This window comes from Ostrea edulis, chromosome 2 (assembly GCF_947568905.1).
Source record: "Ostrea edulis chromosome 2, xbOstEdul1.1, whole genome shotgun sequence".
Lineage (NCBI taxonomy): Eukaryota > Metazoa > Mollusca > Bivalvia > Ostreida > Ostreidae > Ostrea > Ostrea edulis.
This window is the reverse complement of record NC_079165.1, coordinates 86,005,281-86,018,464: the sequence shown is the minus strand read 5'-3', so window position 1 is coordinate 86,018,464 and position 13,184 is coordinate 86,005,281. Positions and strand designations below refer to the sequence as shown.

The window sequence follows — 13,184 nt, the reverse complement described above, 5'->3', positions numbered from 1 at the left end:
GTCAGGTTTTAGAAGAAATCACAGAACTTCAGATAACATATTTATTTTAAAAACTCTTGTGAATAAGTATTTGACATGTAAAAAACAACCTATTTGCATCTTATTTAGACTTTAAGAAAGCTTATGATTATGTATAGAGATTAGTGATGATGTTTTGTAAAAGTCTCATGAATCCGGAAAAGTATACATTCATAAAGCATTTTTGGTTAATATTTCAATGAATGTTTTAAAGGGACTGATTCACAATTTTCCGCAAAAGTTTGTTTTTCACTCTTCATTTTCAAAATTTACTGTCTATTGTGTTTGAAAAGTTTCAGAAAAAAATATTGTTATACATTATCACAGAGGCTCATTTTAAAGAGTTTATTTGTTTTGATTATTTACGAAGTTTTCAAAACGAATGGATATCAATCTACTGTAAGTTTATTATATCTATCACATTTCAAGTATTCTTTAGGTAAAATGTGTCATCTAAGTTTAATTTGTAACTTTGCAAAATTAAGATGCTTTATATTACCAAATTAATATTTCACTGGTCTGTTCGTAGATATAAAAAGAATCGGGTCTTTGTTTACATAACATAGAGTTAAGGCCAAAATGTTGCTTTTATTCTTGCATTCAGAAAGTCAAAAGTTTGGCTGTCACCATTATATAAGTTATATCTTTAATATTTAACATCAAAAATGAAAAGTGTTGCTTTCAAAAATTGTGAACCAGTCACTGAATTGAGAAATTAGGGCAATTGTGTTTAATCTAAGACTGAGTAGCATGTTACATGTACAAGTATATGATGTTGATTTATAATGTAGGCCTCGTGTTTGGTAGTCGTCAGTAAAGCATATGAATTGCGATATATCCCAGAGAGTCGGTCTTCCTTCTTGAAAACATTAGCTGATTTTACACACAAATCTGTTATACATTTACAACTGCACTCGACAAGTAATTTAGTTTAAACATATTTTATTGAGAAACTCAACAGGATTGGGCAACAGGCAGAGCCTACATGTATGTAGGCCCTCTCCCAAATACAGAGGTTAAGTACAAAGGTATGATATAAAGGTATAAAAAGGATTTTATGAAGATTTAATAATATTGTACTGAGGTTTACATGAAAATAGTTAATAAGAGTTTTGTTGAATTTTGCTATGAATTGATTTTTATAGATCAACGTGTTCTACACAAGTAATTCTCCATAAACAAAAAAAAACCCAGAAATCGGAGAAATATCTTGGATTTTTATTTGTCAATTCGTCACAATAAAACTCTGCTTCCCACATATTTTCTCCACCTCGTTCAATAAGAGCCCGTGTGTTGCTCTGCATTCCGTACTGTGCACTCTGACTAGACTGAGGCCCTAAATGTAACTTAGCCCCCCCCCCCCCCTCCCCCCCCCCCCTCCCCCTGTTTAAGCCTTAAATGTAACTTTGTTCCCTTTTGAGGCTCTAAATGTAACTTTGCTAACTTTTGAGGCTCTAGATGTTACTCTACTGAGGACTTTAAGAAGAACCTTTTGGTGAGTGTGGACCAAGTGCACGGCATCTGTTTGTACCCTTCATTAGTCTGCCACTCGGGGTCGTAAGCCAGAGCCTCTTTAACATCAATCAGCATGTCTTCCACGTGTTCCTCGGTATAATGGGCGCTGAAGATTTCAATCACGTTGTGGAAAAACCACGAGCCTATGGTTGGTCTTCTGTAGGCATAGTAACCTGCAAACAGTATATAAAGCACGTTAGGAGAAAGTTAATACGTCATGATGATAGAGTTCTTAAGCAAACACCAAGGAGACTATAAAGATTATTCGAGGTGGACGTCTTCCTATCGTACATGTTTCATGTAAAACCTTAAACATCCAGTTGTTTTCAATAATTCTATACTTATTTCATCGTAGTTTCCAAATGTATGAAAGGTGAAGATAACGAACAGTTACAAATCTCATAAATCCCATACGCAATGCAAAATAGGTAGTTGGGCAAACACTGGACACACCAGAGGTGTAATCAGGTAACCCGCCGTGAGCCCTATAATTTGATCAGGAAAAACGGAGTTATCCGTAGTCAAAATCAGTGTGCCACGAGCGGTCAAACAATCGGTATGAAACACGTCAGACAGCATTTGACCCAATGATAGGTTGTATTGGCAAACTAGATCGTTATAACAACCATAGAATTTGCGAAATGCTGACTTCAAGCAAGACTGCCGAAACCGATCATACGCAGAACAAGCTCTTGCGTATCAAATCAGTTGAGAGATATAAACACCATATGCAGATGATGATGGAATAATGCTACATAAATATGGTACGTTGACGATGGAGAAACTGAATTCATCCCATCAGAAAGTTCAGTTGTTAGTTTGCCGTTAATATGTATTTTCAATAAAATATCTAAGTACTAAACAGTTGTGGAGGGCCCTGTGGTATCCTTAGTTTGAGTTCTCGGGGATATATTGAATCGGTATATGAATGAAAATGATATATATCAAACATTATCTACAGTAGATGCAATATTTGTTTTGCAATCATTAATTAACAAAACTCTGAAAAACAAAACACGTTTATATTGTTATTTTGTAGATTTTCAAAAGGCGTTTGACACTATCAATAGGTATAAGTTATGGTTCAAATTGTTTAATATTGGTATTCGAGGGAAACTGCTTCAAGTTATCCAATCTCTGTACAGTAGTGTGAAATCATGTGTACAATTCGATAGGGTTTTAAGTGAATATTTTAGCAATGAAATGGGTCTTATGCAGGGTGAAGTGTTATTGCCATTACTCTTTGCTCTTTATGTTAATGATTTTGAGATAAATTTCATTAGTAACAATTGTCCATCTGTTGAATTACAATTGATTAATATTTTCTTACTAATGTATGCTGACGACATGGTAATTATATCGGAGACTCTGTCAGGATTACAAAATATGTTAAATTCTCTCCATAATTATTCTAATGATTGGGATTTGATTGTGAATGTGTCAAAAACCAAAGTTGTTATTTTCAGAAATAGTGGAAAAATTATGGAAACTGAGAAATGGATGTATACTAATCAATGTCTTGAAGTTCTAAATACATTTAAGTATTTAGGAATGTTGTTTAATTACAATGGCAAATTTTTCCAAACACAAAAACATGTCGAACATGGACGTAAAGCACTTTTTGCAATATCTAATACTTTGAGAAATCATTATTTTAATGTTGATACGCAATGTTCAATTTTTGATACTTATGTACACAGTACTCTTCATATGCATGTGAAATATGGGGTTTTCATAAAGCACCGGACATTGAAAAGGTGAATCTTTCTTTTTGTAAAAAAAAGTGTTAGGAGTAAACAAAAGAACTAACAATAGTATGATCTATTGTGAACTTGGCAGATTTCCACTTTACATTAGAAGAAAATTGAGAATTTTTAAATTCTGGTTAAAAATTAAAACCACTAATAACTTTATTTTGAAAGATTGTTATGAAAATATGATTGCAAACTGGATTGTTAATGTGAAACATGATCTGTCAAGCATTGGTTTAGAATATTTGTTTGAAAAGTCGTGTGTGAATCAGCTTAAAGATTATAAAATAATAGAATTCAGAATATTGGATATTTACAAACAAAACCTAATGTCGACTCTTTCAAGTTCACCAAAAAGTGTTCTTTATCAACATTTAATAGATAACTTGTTTACAATCATATCTCAAAAGACCAATCAACTTTTAAAAAAGGGGAAAAATTATCATTAAATTCAGAACGTCTTCACATCCTTTGAATATTGAAAAAGGCAGGCACAATAATGTTTTAAGGACTGCGAGGCTTTGTAAACTATGTGATTATAATGATATAGAAGATGAGTTTCATTTTATCCTGAAATGTCCATTTTACAAAGATTTGAGAAAGAAATATATTAATAGTTTTTATTACACAAAACCAAGTATCTTTAAATTAATTAAGCTCCTTAGCGTAGACAATACTAAAGAACTCAATAACTTGGGAAAATTCTTAGATCAAGCTGTGAAAATACGAAGTTTAACACTATAAATCAATAATGTAATTATAGTATTTTTGTAATTACATGTGCATCTCATAATGCGATTACATATACCGGGTATATATATATATGTGTGTATATATATATTATTTTTATTTGTAATTTCTTCTCCTGTCCACTCACCTGTTGTTTTTCTTATACAATTAGATATATTGTGTATTCAAATGTACATGTACTAGATGTATTCCGATGAGTTGTATAACTCAAGGACAATAAAGAATTGAATATATGAATTGAACCAAAATGTCGAGTTGAAGGGACCGCCACGGTGGTCTAGAGGTAGAGCGTTCGCCACGCATGCGGAAGGTTGGGGTTGACCGTTCAAACCTAAGTCGTTAAAACAGGTAGTGACGGTTCCATCGCCAAACGCTCGGCATCAGGTGTGAATATCACGGGTCCTCGTAGATGACCTTATAAACGGATGTCCCGCATGCTAAAGACTCCTTACTGCTCAATAGCCCTAAGCGCCGAGCATGGGCCTATTTGAAGCCCTTCGCCGTTTTGGTGACATCTTCATATGAGTGTACAATTCTCGAGAGGGACGTTAAACAAGATACAATCAATCCAAATGAAGGCCACATCAAAAGATTTTTTCTTCTCATACATGTAGAAGCTTTTGAATAAACTCGTCTTCAAAATATAAAACAGGTCAGCTAACAAAGGAACACAATTCGTGCCCAATGTCTGGCCTGTAAAGGATGATCAAGAACAGGCAAAAAAAAATACTGACTTCTTTGTCATACCAAACTTACATTTTGGCTTGAGATTTCCTTGTGCCAATTTACAAGCATTATAAAGTTTCACTTTGACATTAGATACATACATGTAGGCTAAAAGGTTAACAACAGTAGTTTCAGTCAGTCACTTTTCCTTCAGCAATTGTAAAGGACCTCTAACTATGGCTGAACACTAATTCGAAGGTACTCATTCCAAAAGACTTCTGAACTGTTTCTTGTGCAGCAAGTAAAACAAGATAAACCCCTTTATCATACTCGTAACAACAAGTCTTCACCATAGATGTAAGGGCTTAATGAAACATTCATAAGTTGAACAATATCAGGGTTTCTGTTTTTGCTCGGTCAGTAACTGCTCTCGACTGAGGGAGTCCTTGTCCTGGTCTAATTGAGGGTTGAGAACATCATCATCACTGGTTTTCAGTGGAGACTCACTGTTGTATGGCTGTCTGTTTTCATGTGAACTGCCATCAAGGTCAAAGGATCAATTTCTTGCGATGAACCAGCCGTTTCAAAGGATTGAACATTGTTGGGGATTTATTTTCTTCTGGTCATCGCTCTAGTGACAGCACGTGTTGCATATCATTCGTCATCTGACGCGACGTTGGAAGTGATTTTCGCACAAACTGTGGGATCTGGTACAACTTTGCCACAAGTTAAATCGTTGCCTAGCAACAAGGAAACGCATTGAACAGGAAGAGTAGGTCAAATACCGACAATAATTGGTCCAGCAATTAAATTATATGTAAGGGAACATCAAAGACGCCTAGCTCAACACCCTGTAATAAAACTGTTCCACCAGTAGAAGTCTGCTTGGACAAAGGCAAAACATTCTATAACAAAGTGCGCAGCACCAGTATCTCTCAAAATCTGAACAGGTTTAACTTCACTAGAGTCTTTGAGTGAAACGAAGTGTCAGAACAAAACGAAACAAAGTATTTCTTAACATTTCTAAATGCTGTACAAACATGTGGCTGTGGTTTGCCAGGGCCATTTTTGTCCTCTTAAGCTTGAAACATTCATTTTTGCTGTTTTGAGCCACACTCAACAATTTTTCAGTTATCTGGTAGCGCCCAGTTTTTATTGGTGGAAGAGAGAACCCAGATACAATGTACCTGGGAAGAGACAACCGACCTTCCGAAAGTAAACTGGCAGACTTTCTCACTTACCGGCGCGAGCGGGATTCGAACCCGCGCCGACCAGAGGTGAGAGGCCGTGTGATTTTGAGCGCGATACTCTAGCCACTTGGCCACTTGAAACATTCACTAATCAGATGAACTTTTTCTTACAATAAGAACAAGTAGGAAGCGATCCTACACCATAGCAAATTTCAGAACATCCCGATCTTGGACCGAACGTAGAGTCATTGTGAGGAAGAGACCGGGGACTCCATGAAAGGGAAGACTGAAACTCTAAAACACTCTTTTTATCTGATTCTGAACTTTTCTTTGAATTACTAGTTTGAAATTTTGCAAGATGTTCTTATGAGAGAGTGTTAGTATCTAAATTAACTGCGGCTTCTTCAAGAGTTCTCACATTCTTATCTTCTAATTGAGTTCTCACATTCTTATCTTCTAAATGAGTTCTCACATTCTTATCTTCTAAATGAGTTCTCACATTCTTATCTTCAACATGTGTTCTCACATTCTTATTTTCTACATGTGTTCTCACATTCTTATCTTCTAAATGTGTTCTCACATTCTTATCTTCTAAATGTGTTCTCACATTCTTATCTTCTACATGTGTTCTCACATTCTTATCTTTTAAATGTGTTCTCACATTCTTATCTTCTAAATGTGTTCTCACATTCTTATCTTCTAAATGTGTTCTCAAATTTTGGTGAACACACTCCTTAATCTCTTCTACTAAGTGTTTCTGAAATTTTCATCAATTCTTTTAGATCTCAACCATTGATCAAATAAATCTTTTTCTCTTGCAAATTCAACATTCATGTATGTTTGATTGTCAATTATTTGTACTTTCTGAACTTTTGTCTGTAGCTTAGGACACTAATTCATAAGCTTTTAATAATCTGAACTCTCCACAATGGCCAGCGCCGAGTACACATCATTACGCATTGTAACAAAGTGGACCAAGCATGCCATGGCCATTTCCATTGTTTTGCAATTTTCTCAAGTTGAAGAAAATATTTATTCACTGATTTTTCTTGAATTTTAAAACTAATTTGATATTTCTAGCAGCATCAGCATTAGTTGTCGCTAAATCAAGAACATATGTACATCACGAAATGGTACATGTATGCATATATGTATATTATATATAATATAGCACATTTATAAAGCGCTAAATCAAATCTACACTTGTCAAAAAATCTATTTCTGCCAAATAATTACCTGGAGTGGTGGCGTACGCTATTAAGAGGTCGGCGTCCGTGGGGATGGAGACCTTCCCTACCACTTCGTCAATCATCATTTCCTCTTTATCATCAGACAAATCTACAGCGCCCTGAGGAGAGCTACCACGACACGCCTGCACGAAGAAACACTTTGGTTTCCCTATACAGCAAAATGGAAACATGTGCTTCAATGATGGATATGCTGGTCACTTCCGCTTGAATATAACCCTTATGCACCGGAAATACTTACCTACAATATACTTTAACTTGTCATTTTTAAAATAAGCTACTATGTCGTCCAGTGAAATGTGTTTGCCATCATCCATCAGAATGCCTTCCTATAAAACAAAAAATGTGTATATTTATTATTTCAAGATAAATCACGTGATTTGAATGATCCTTAGTTAGGTACAAAGTAACATAAAGTGTATCTATATCTCATCCAATAACAAACCTAACGGAAGCAATGTTATTTACAGAAATTACTTTATACTTCAAAAGTCACAGACATGCAGTTTCAAAAAAAAAAATGAAAATCACGACAATCGAAACAAGCACACTAAGTTTGGTTGGTTGTTTTTTGGGTTTTTTTTGGTTGTTTGTTTGTTTGTTGTTTTTTTTTTTTTTGTTTTTTTTTTTTTTCTTTGATAAATAGATTCACATTTGCAGTATATATATATTTCCCCAAAACTTTTCAAAGTAGGCGGTAATTTTGTACATTAAGAGCCAATAGATTTGTTGAAACCCATTTTATAAACTGTGAACACGTGTTTAACACTGTGATTAAACATGATAAGTCATCCGTCTGTATATTCTCCTCATGACAGTTTTGCATTTTGTCTCTTTTTTTTTCTAGTTTATTTTATTATTGATCGGTATTTCATTTACACATTTGAAAACATAAAAGTATGTATAGAAACACTCTGTGGGTATTTAAAAGAATTCGACATGTCAATGTGGTGAAGCACATGAACTTCTTATTAGATAAAATTCACAGTATTTATTGTACATACCTCATTTCCGTGACTCATAATGAAGACTAGAACGCAGTAATACTTCGCCGCTGTTCTCTTAGTGTTGAACATGTTGGCCGTTTCCTCCAGGAATTCCTGCAGTGCCTCTTTTGATAAATCTTCTTCTATGTGACACTCAAACTTCAGTGTACTTCGGAAAAACTTCTGGATTCTTTTAAAATCCACCACAGACCCTGTATAGAACCATGTGACAAGTATTGTAAAGAGAATCACGGGACAGGTATTGTAAATAAAATCAGGTACAGGCATCGAAAAGAGAATCGTGTGATAAGTATTTCAAAGAGAATCAGATGAAGGTATTTTGAAGAGAATAACACGACACATATTTTGACGAGAAACACGCAACAGGTATTTTGAAGAGAATCCGGTATATTGACAAGATAATGGTTTGCTGTAAATACAATGTCTCATGTTATTTGTAAAGTTTGTATTTTCCTGGTGCAATGTCTAATGTTATTTGTAAATTTAGGGGTTTTTTTCCTAGTGCAATGTCTAATGTTATTTGTAAATTTTGTATTTTCCTGGTGCAATGTCTCATGTTATTTGTAATTTTTGTATTTTCCTGGTGCAATGTCTAATGTTATTTGTAAATTTTGTATTTTTCTGGTGCAATGTCTCATGTTATTTGTATTTTTTGTATTTTCCTGGTGCAATGTCTAATGTTATTTGTAAATTTTGTATTTTCCTGGAGCAATGTCTAATGTCATTTGTAAAGTTTGTATTTTCCTGGTGCAATGTCTCGATATTTGTAAAGTTTGTATTTTCCTGGTGCATTGTCTAATGTTATTTGTAATTTTGTATTTTCCTGGTGCATTGTCTAATGTTATTTGTAAATTTTGTATTTTCCTGGTGCAATGTCTCATGTTATTTGTAATTTTTGTATTTTTCTGGAGCAATGTCTAATGTTATTTGTAATTTTTGTATTTTCCTGGTGCAATGTCTAAACATCACACACCCGCGTAATATGCTCCATAATCAGACCTTCAAATGTCGCAACACAAATTTTCAATATGAAGTTGATGTTGGTAGGCTCTTTACGGTTCATTTCTTTATATTTAATATCTACACAACAACCTTATTTATTTTAAGATAGTTGTGATCAACAACCCTATCTATTTTAAGATGGTTGTGATCAACTAGCCTATCTATTTTGGGGTGGTTGTGAAAGTCTTGAAATAGGTGCTTAAGGACCGGTCAATATTTATTGGGGGTTGGGATCGGTGAAAAATGCAATAGGACACACATTTATTTTGACTCGCTTATACTGATAGGACTCCCAACTTTTTTTTTATTTTCAGCACTGATAGGACAGCTATATTATTATTATTATTTTTTTTTTTTTTTTTTTTATTTTTTTTTTTGCAAATGTATCAATGAACAGAAAATATTGTAAAGTATTTCAAACTTTTAATTCAACTATCTTTTAAACAATAATACTGAGTTGTATGCCTGCTTTATTTCATGTTCCACGTTGAATATACTAGAGAGAATTTGCAATAAAATACTGGACCTTTGAAAAAAATTAATATTAAAACATGTTTTAAAGTAACAAAATTAAAACTAAAGTCTAAACACATTTTTGATAGTTTGCCATTACTACCTATCATTGGGTCAAATGCTGTCTAAATTGTTCATAGGAGTGTTAGGCCGATCTTGGCACACTGATTTTGACTACGGATAACTCAATTCTCCTGATCAATATATAGGGCTCAAGGAGGGTGTGACCGGTCGACAGGGGATGCTTACTCCTCCTAGGCACCTTGATCCCACCTCTGGTATATCCAGGGGCCCGTGCTTTCCCAACTCTCTATTTTGTATTGCTTATAGGAGTTATGTGATTGATCACTGTTCGTTATCTTCACCTTTCATAGAGAATACTGAGATGTAAAAAAAAAAATACATGAGGCAACAATTCAGTAAAACAGCAATTAAAAAATATGCATAATGTATCACTTTAAACAACAATGTGATGAAAGTAATGAGATTGTAACTTCTTTAATAGACAAATAATCGAACAAACATGATAAAGTAAACAAAAGTTTCCCAGGAGCTTGAATCCCTCAGCTGATATAACTGAAGAGACAAATTTTAAGTGATAAGTTTGAAGAACTCCAGAAATATTTAAATTGAAGTAAAATTAATCATACATATAATATATATCTTTATTTATTAGATAAAACACACACTTTTTAACTAAACATCTGATATAGGACAGTAACATTTTTTTTGTATTTTTAGAAGATAGGACATAGGGTTTTTTAAAAATAGAAATATGGAATGCACCGGTCCCAACCCCCCAATAAATATTGACCGGTCCCTTACCGAGCCTCCCTTTTGTAAAGTTAAGGATGATTGCTAGTCCCACTTGCTCGTCACTCTTGGAATATTCAGATCTGGATTTCCGTTTCTCTTAGAAAAAAAACACACTATAAAAACAAATAATAAATGCATTGCATAACTTTCAAAGTCGAGTTGAATTGTATGGTTATACACGTACTTGATGCGTGTGTTGGTCCGTCCGGGTCTTGGGACGGGGCTTCCTGTTCAACATCTTCCAACTTCCGTTTCATATCCAATTCTAAATAAAATGTCAAATCGATTTTTTTTTTATAATTTCAAATATTATGTTACAAATCTTATCAACTTCAATATATCATAAATGAAATTAACAATGCATTCCCCGTTTCTACTTTCGTTTTCGAATGCATGTGTTTACACACAGAAGAACAGATACAACAAACAGACACAAGCAATGCGATCTAAATGGATATTATGACATGATTATTTCACCATAGTAGACGAAGGCATAACATTAAACACGAGACACGAATAAATTTACTTCGCTGGTCTTCCATGGGAGAAGCGATTTTCTGGGATTTATTGGCATCGTCGATGATTTTGATTATTTTCTCTGCTCGGTCATCAATCACATCCACCCAACCTATATCGATACACTCGATCAGTTTCTTAAATTCCTCGTATTTCCCTGGTCGTACATAACCTTTCTTTTGTAACTTTTCAATAACATCAATCACATTTTTGCAGCCTAGCAGTGCCATTGGTGGTAGTTTCAATTTCAAACGATGCAGTAGCTTTTCGAAGTCGTGTTCGTCCACTTTAGAGTTTATATGGTCGTGGAGGTCGATGACCAGTTGATTGTGAAGATCTCTGGCCTCCGTTGGAATCTTCGTAGATGTCATTTTGTTGTTATCCATTGTTCAACCAAGTAACTTCCTGTGTGTATCAAATGTGGGTCATATCGAGGCGCTTTGGGGTGGTTATTTAAATTTACATTATCAGCGAGTTAAATGCGGGGTTTCGATTTTCTTTTTCAAAGAACATAAATGATTATATGTGAACTTTTAATGCATTATACATTTAAGAATAAGATAAGTTGAAGAATAGTATATTAAAGTTTTGTAGCATTTAAGAGTAGTACTTGTATAAAGTTAAAGTAACATTAAATATGCATTGTACTGTATACATTAATGAAGTAAATCCATATCGCTGTCAAACGAATTCTTGTTCAACAGAACTTTCCTCGGTATATTTGTAGAAGGACCACGCGTGTTTGTGAAGATTATTGACACTGGATACAAACAATAAAAGGGATGCATTGATTGACATATATTTTCTAGCCTAGTTTGGTTATAATAAAATAAGAGACTTGAAGATATTGTATGCCTTAACTGTATATTCCCCCCTCCCCTAGTTGTTTTCGACTTATAATGAGATATAAATACAAATAAATTATACATTCCATGCGATAAAATTTGGATTTATTTTCATAATTATTTTTTAATTTGTTTGTAGCAAGTATCGTTATACCATCAATTCTTTGTCTAATACGTCCAATGCGTGGAATTCTAAGTTAGTAAGGGCATGCAACTCTCCAGAATAAAATAAAACAGTTGATCAGTGAATTATTTTTTATTTTATATGTTCTACTTGATAACTGTACCTGCTTCTTGAACACAAAAGCTCTCGATTCTGGGGTAAATAGTATGCATGTTAATACAATAAACATGTTCAGAGGCGCTGATGAAGGAAATTTTCATAATTGTCTTCACGTACAAAAATTGATTTCTATGTAATAAGGAAGGATAGATTCAACAGAATCTAAATCTTTCTTTTGATCAAATCTGAAACATAATATGATTTTACAGTTCGTGTATGTTTGTGTGTCCCCTTGAAAATAGTTCAGAAAGCTTTAAAAGAAAGCTTTAAAAAATCTTAGCGGCCGATTTGATGAAACATCTGTTTTTATACAATCATATATCGTGATCCCTTCCCCCAGACGGAGGGCAGCTGATGAGTCCCCCCCCCCCACCCCCCCCCCCACCCCACCCACCCCCCCACCACCACCACCACCATCGTTAGAAGTTCGCCAAAGAGCGTACACGTGTCCCTTGTTAAACGAAGAGTATAAGGATATTTATAGAAACCATAACAGTTCTGAATTTAGTGTCATCTGCTATGAAATTACAGGTAAAAGGATGTTTTGTTGGTATTTTACGGTGAAAGGAACACCTGTCAAATGCACATTTATAAGAGCAATCAACCATTAAAGAATATTTTGGGCTTCAGAACTGCATCACACAAAACGTTGTAAAATACCTCAACCGTTTTAGATTACATACGTTTACATTGTAACACGTGAATATGTAATTTCAATTTTTTGCTTATAATATTTTTACAAATTGTAATGATAGCCATTTTCTCATGAATGCGTAGCAGTTGTGAAAATGGTCCGTACCGGTACGAATCTTGATAAATATAGTACGTCTAATTTATTGACTGGGAACTCTCCGACAGAAATCAAAGTAGAACGTAAATACGAGAAATAAATTTCATTTTTAAAATAGATGAGGATATGAACAGCAACGCCTCACGCCGATATACTCGCTTTGATTCCCCGTGTAATGATACACAGATAGCTAAGAAAATGTACATGTACACAGAGGTTCAGCTTTATTAGAAATGTATCTATGGCTTTCATCAACTCTATTTTCTAGTGGTTGT

The 13,184-nt window shown here is 34.2% G+C and overlaps 1 protein-coding gene across 1 annotated transcript; it reads right to left on the bottom strand.

Moving 5' to 3' along the window:
* Positions 1 to 1,215: 1,215 nt before the first annotated feature.
* LOC125680488 (caspase-3-like) lies at positions 1,216 to 11,428 on the bottom strand. Its single transcript, XM_048920114.2, has 7 exons — positions 11,002 to 11,428; positions 10,660 to 10,740; positions 10,485 to 10,571; positions 8,142 to 8,335; positions 7,379 to 7,466; positions 7,127 to 7,288; positions 1,216 to 1,706 (listed from the first exon to the last, which is right to left on the bottom strand). Exons 1-7 carry the CDS (start codon positions 11,375 to 11,377, stop codon positions 1,480 to 1,482), a joined length of 1,215 nt encoding a protein of 404 aa, XP_048776071.2. The 5' UTR covers positions 11,378 to 11,428; the 3' UTR covers positions 1,216 to 1,479.
* Positions 11,429 to 13,184: the final 1,756 nt, after the last annotated feature.

Excerpts from the sequence above, each read along its gene's own strand:
- LOC125680488 (XM_048920114.2), bottom strand. The coding sequence starts at position 11,377 with ATGGATAACAACAAAATGACATCTACGAAGATTCCAACGGAGGCCAGA. Across the intron at positions 8,336-10,484 it reads CTTTACAAAAGGGAGGCTCG|GGTCTGTGGTGGATTTTAAA; the intron begins GTAAGGGACCGG and ends GGTTCTATACAG. Across the intron at positions 7,289-7,378 it reads CAAGTTAAAGTATATTGTAG|GGAAACCAAAGTGTTTCTTC; the intron begins GTAAGTATTTCC and ends TTTGCTGTATAG.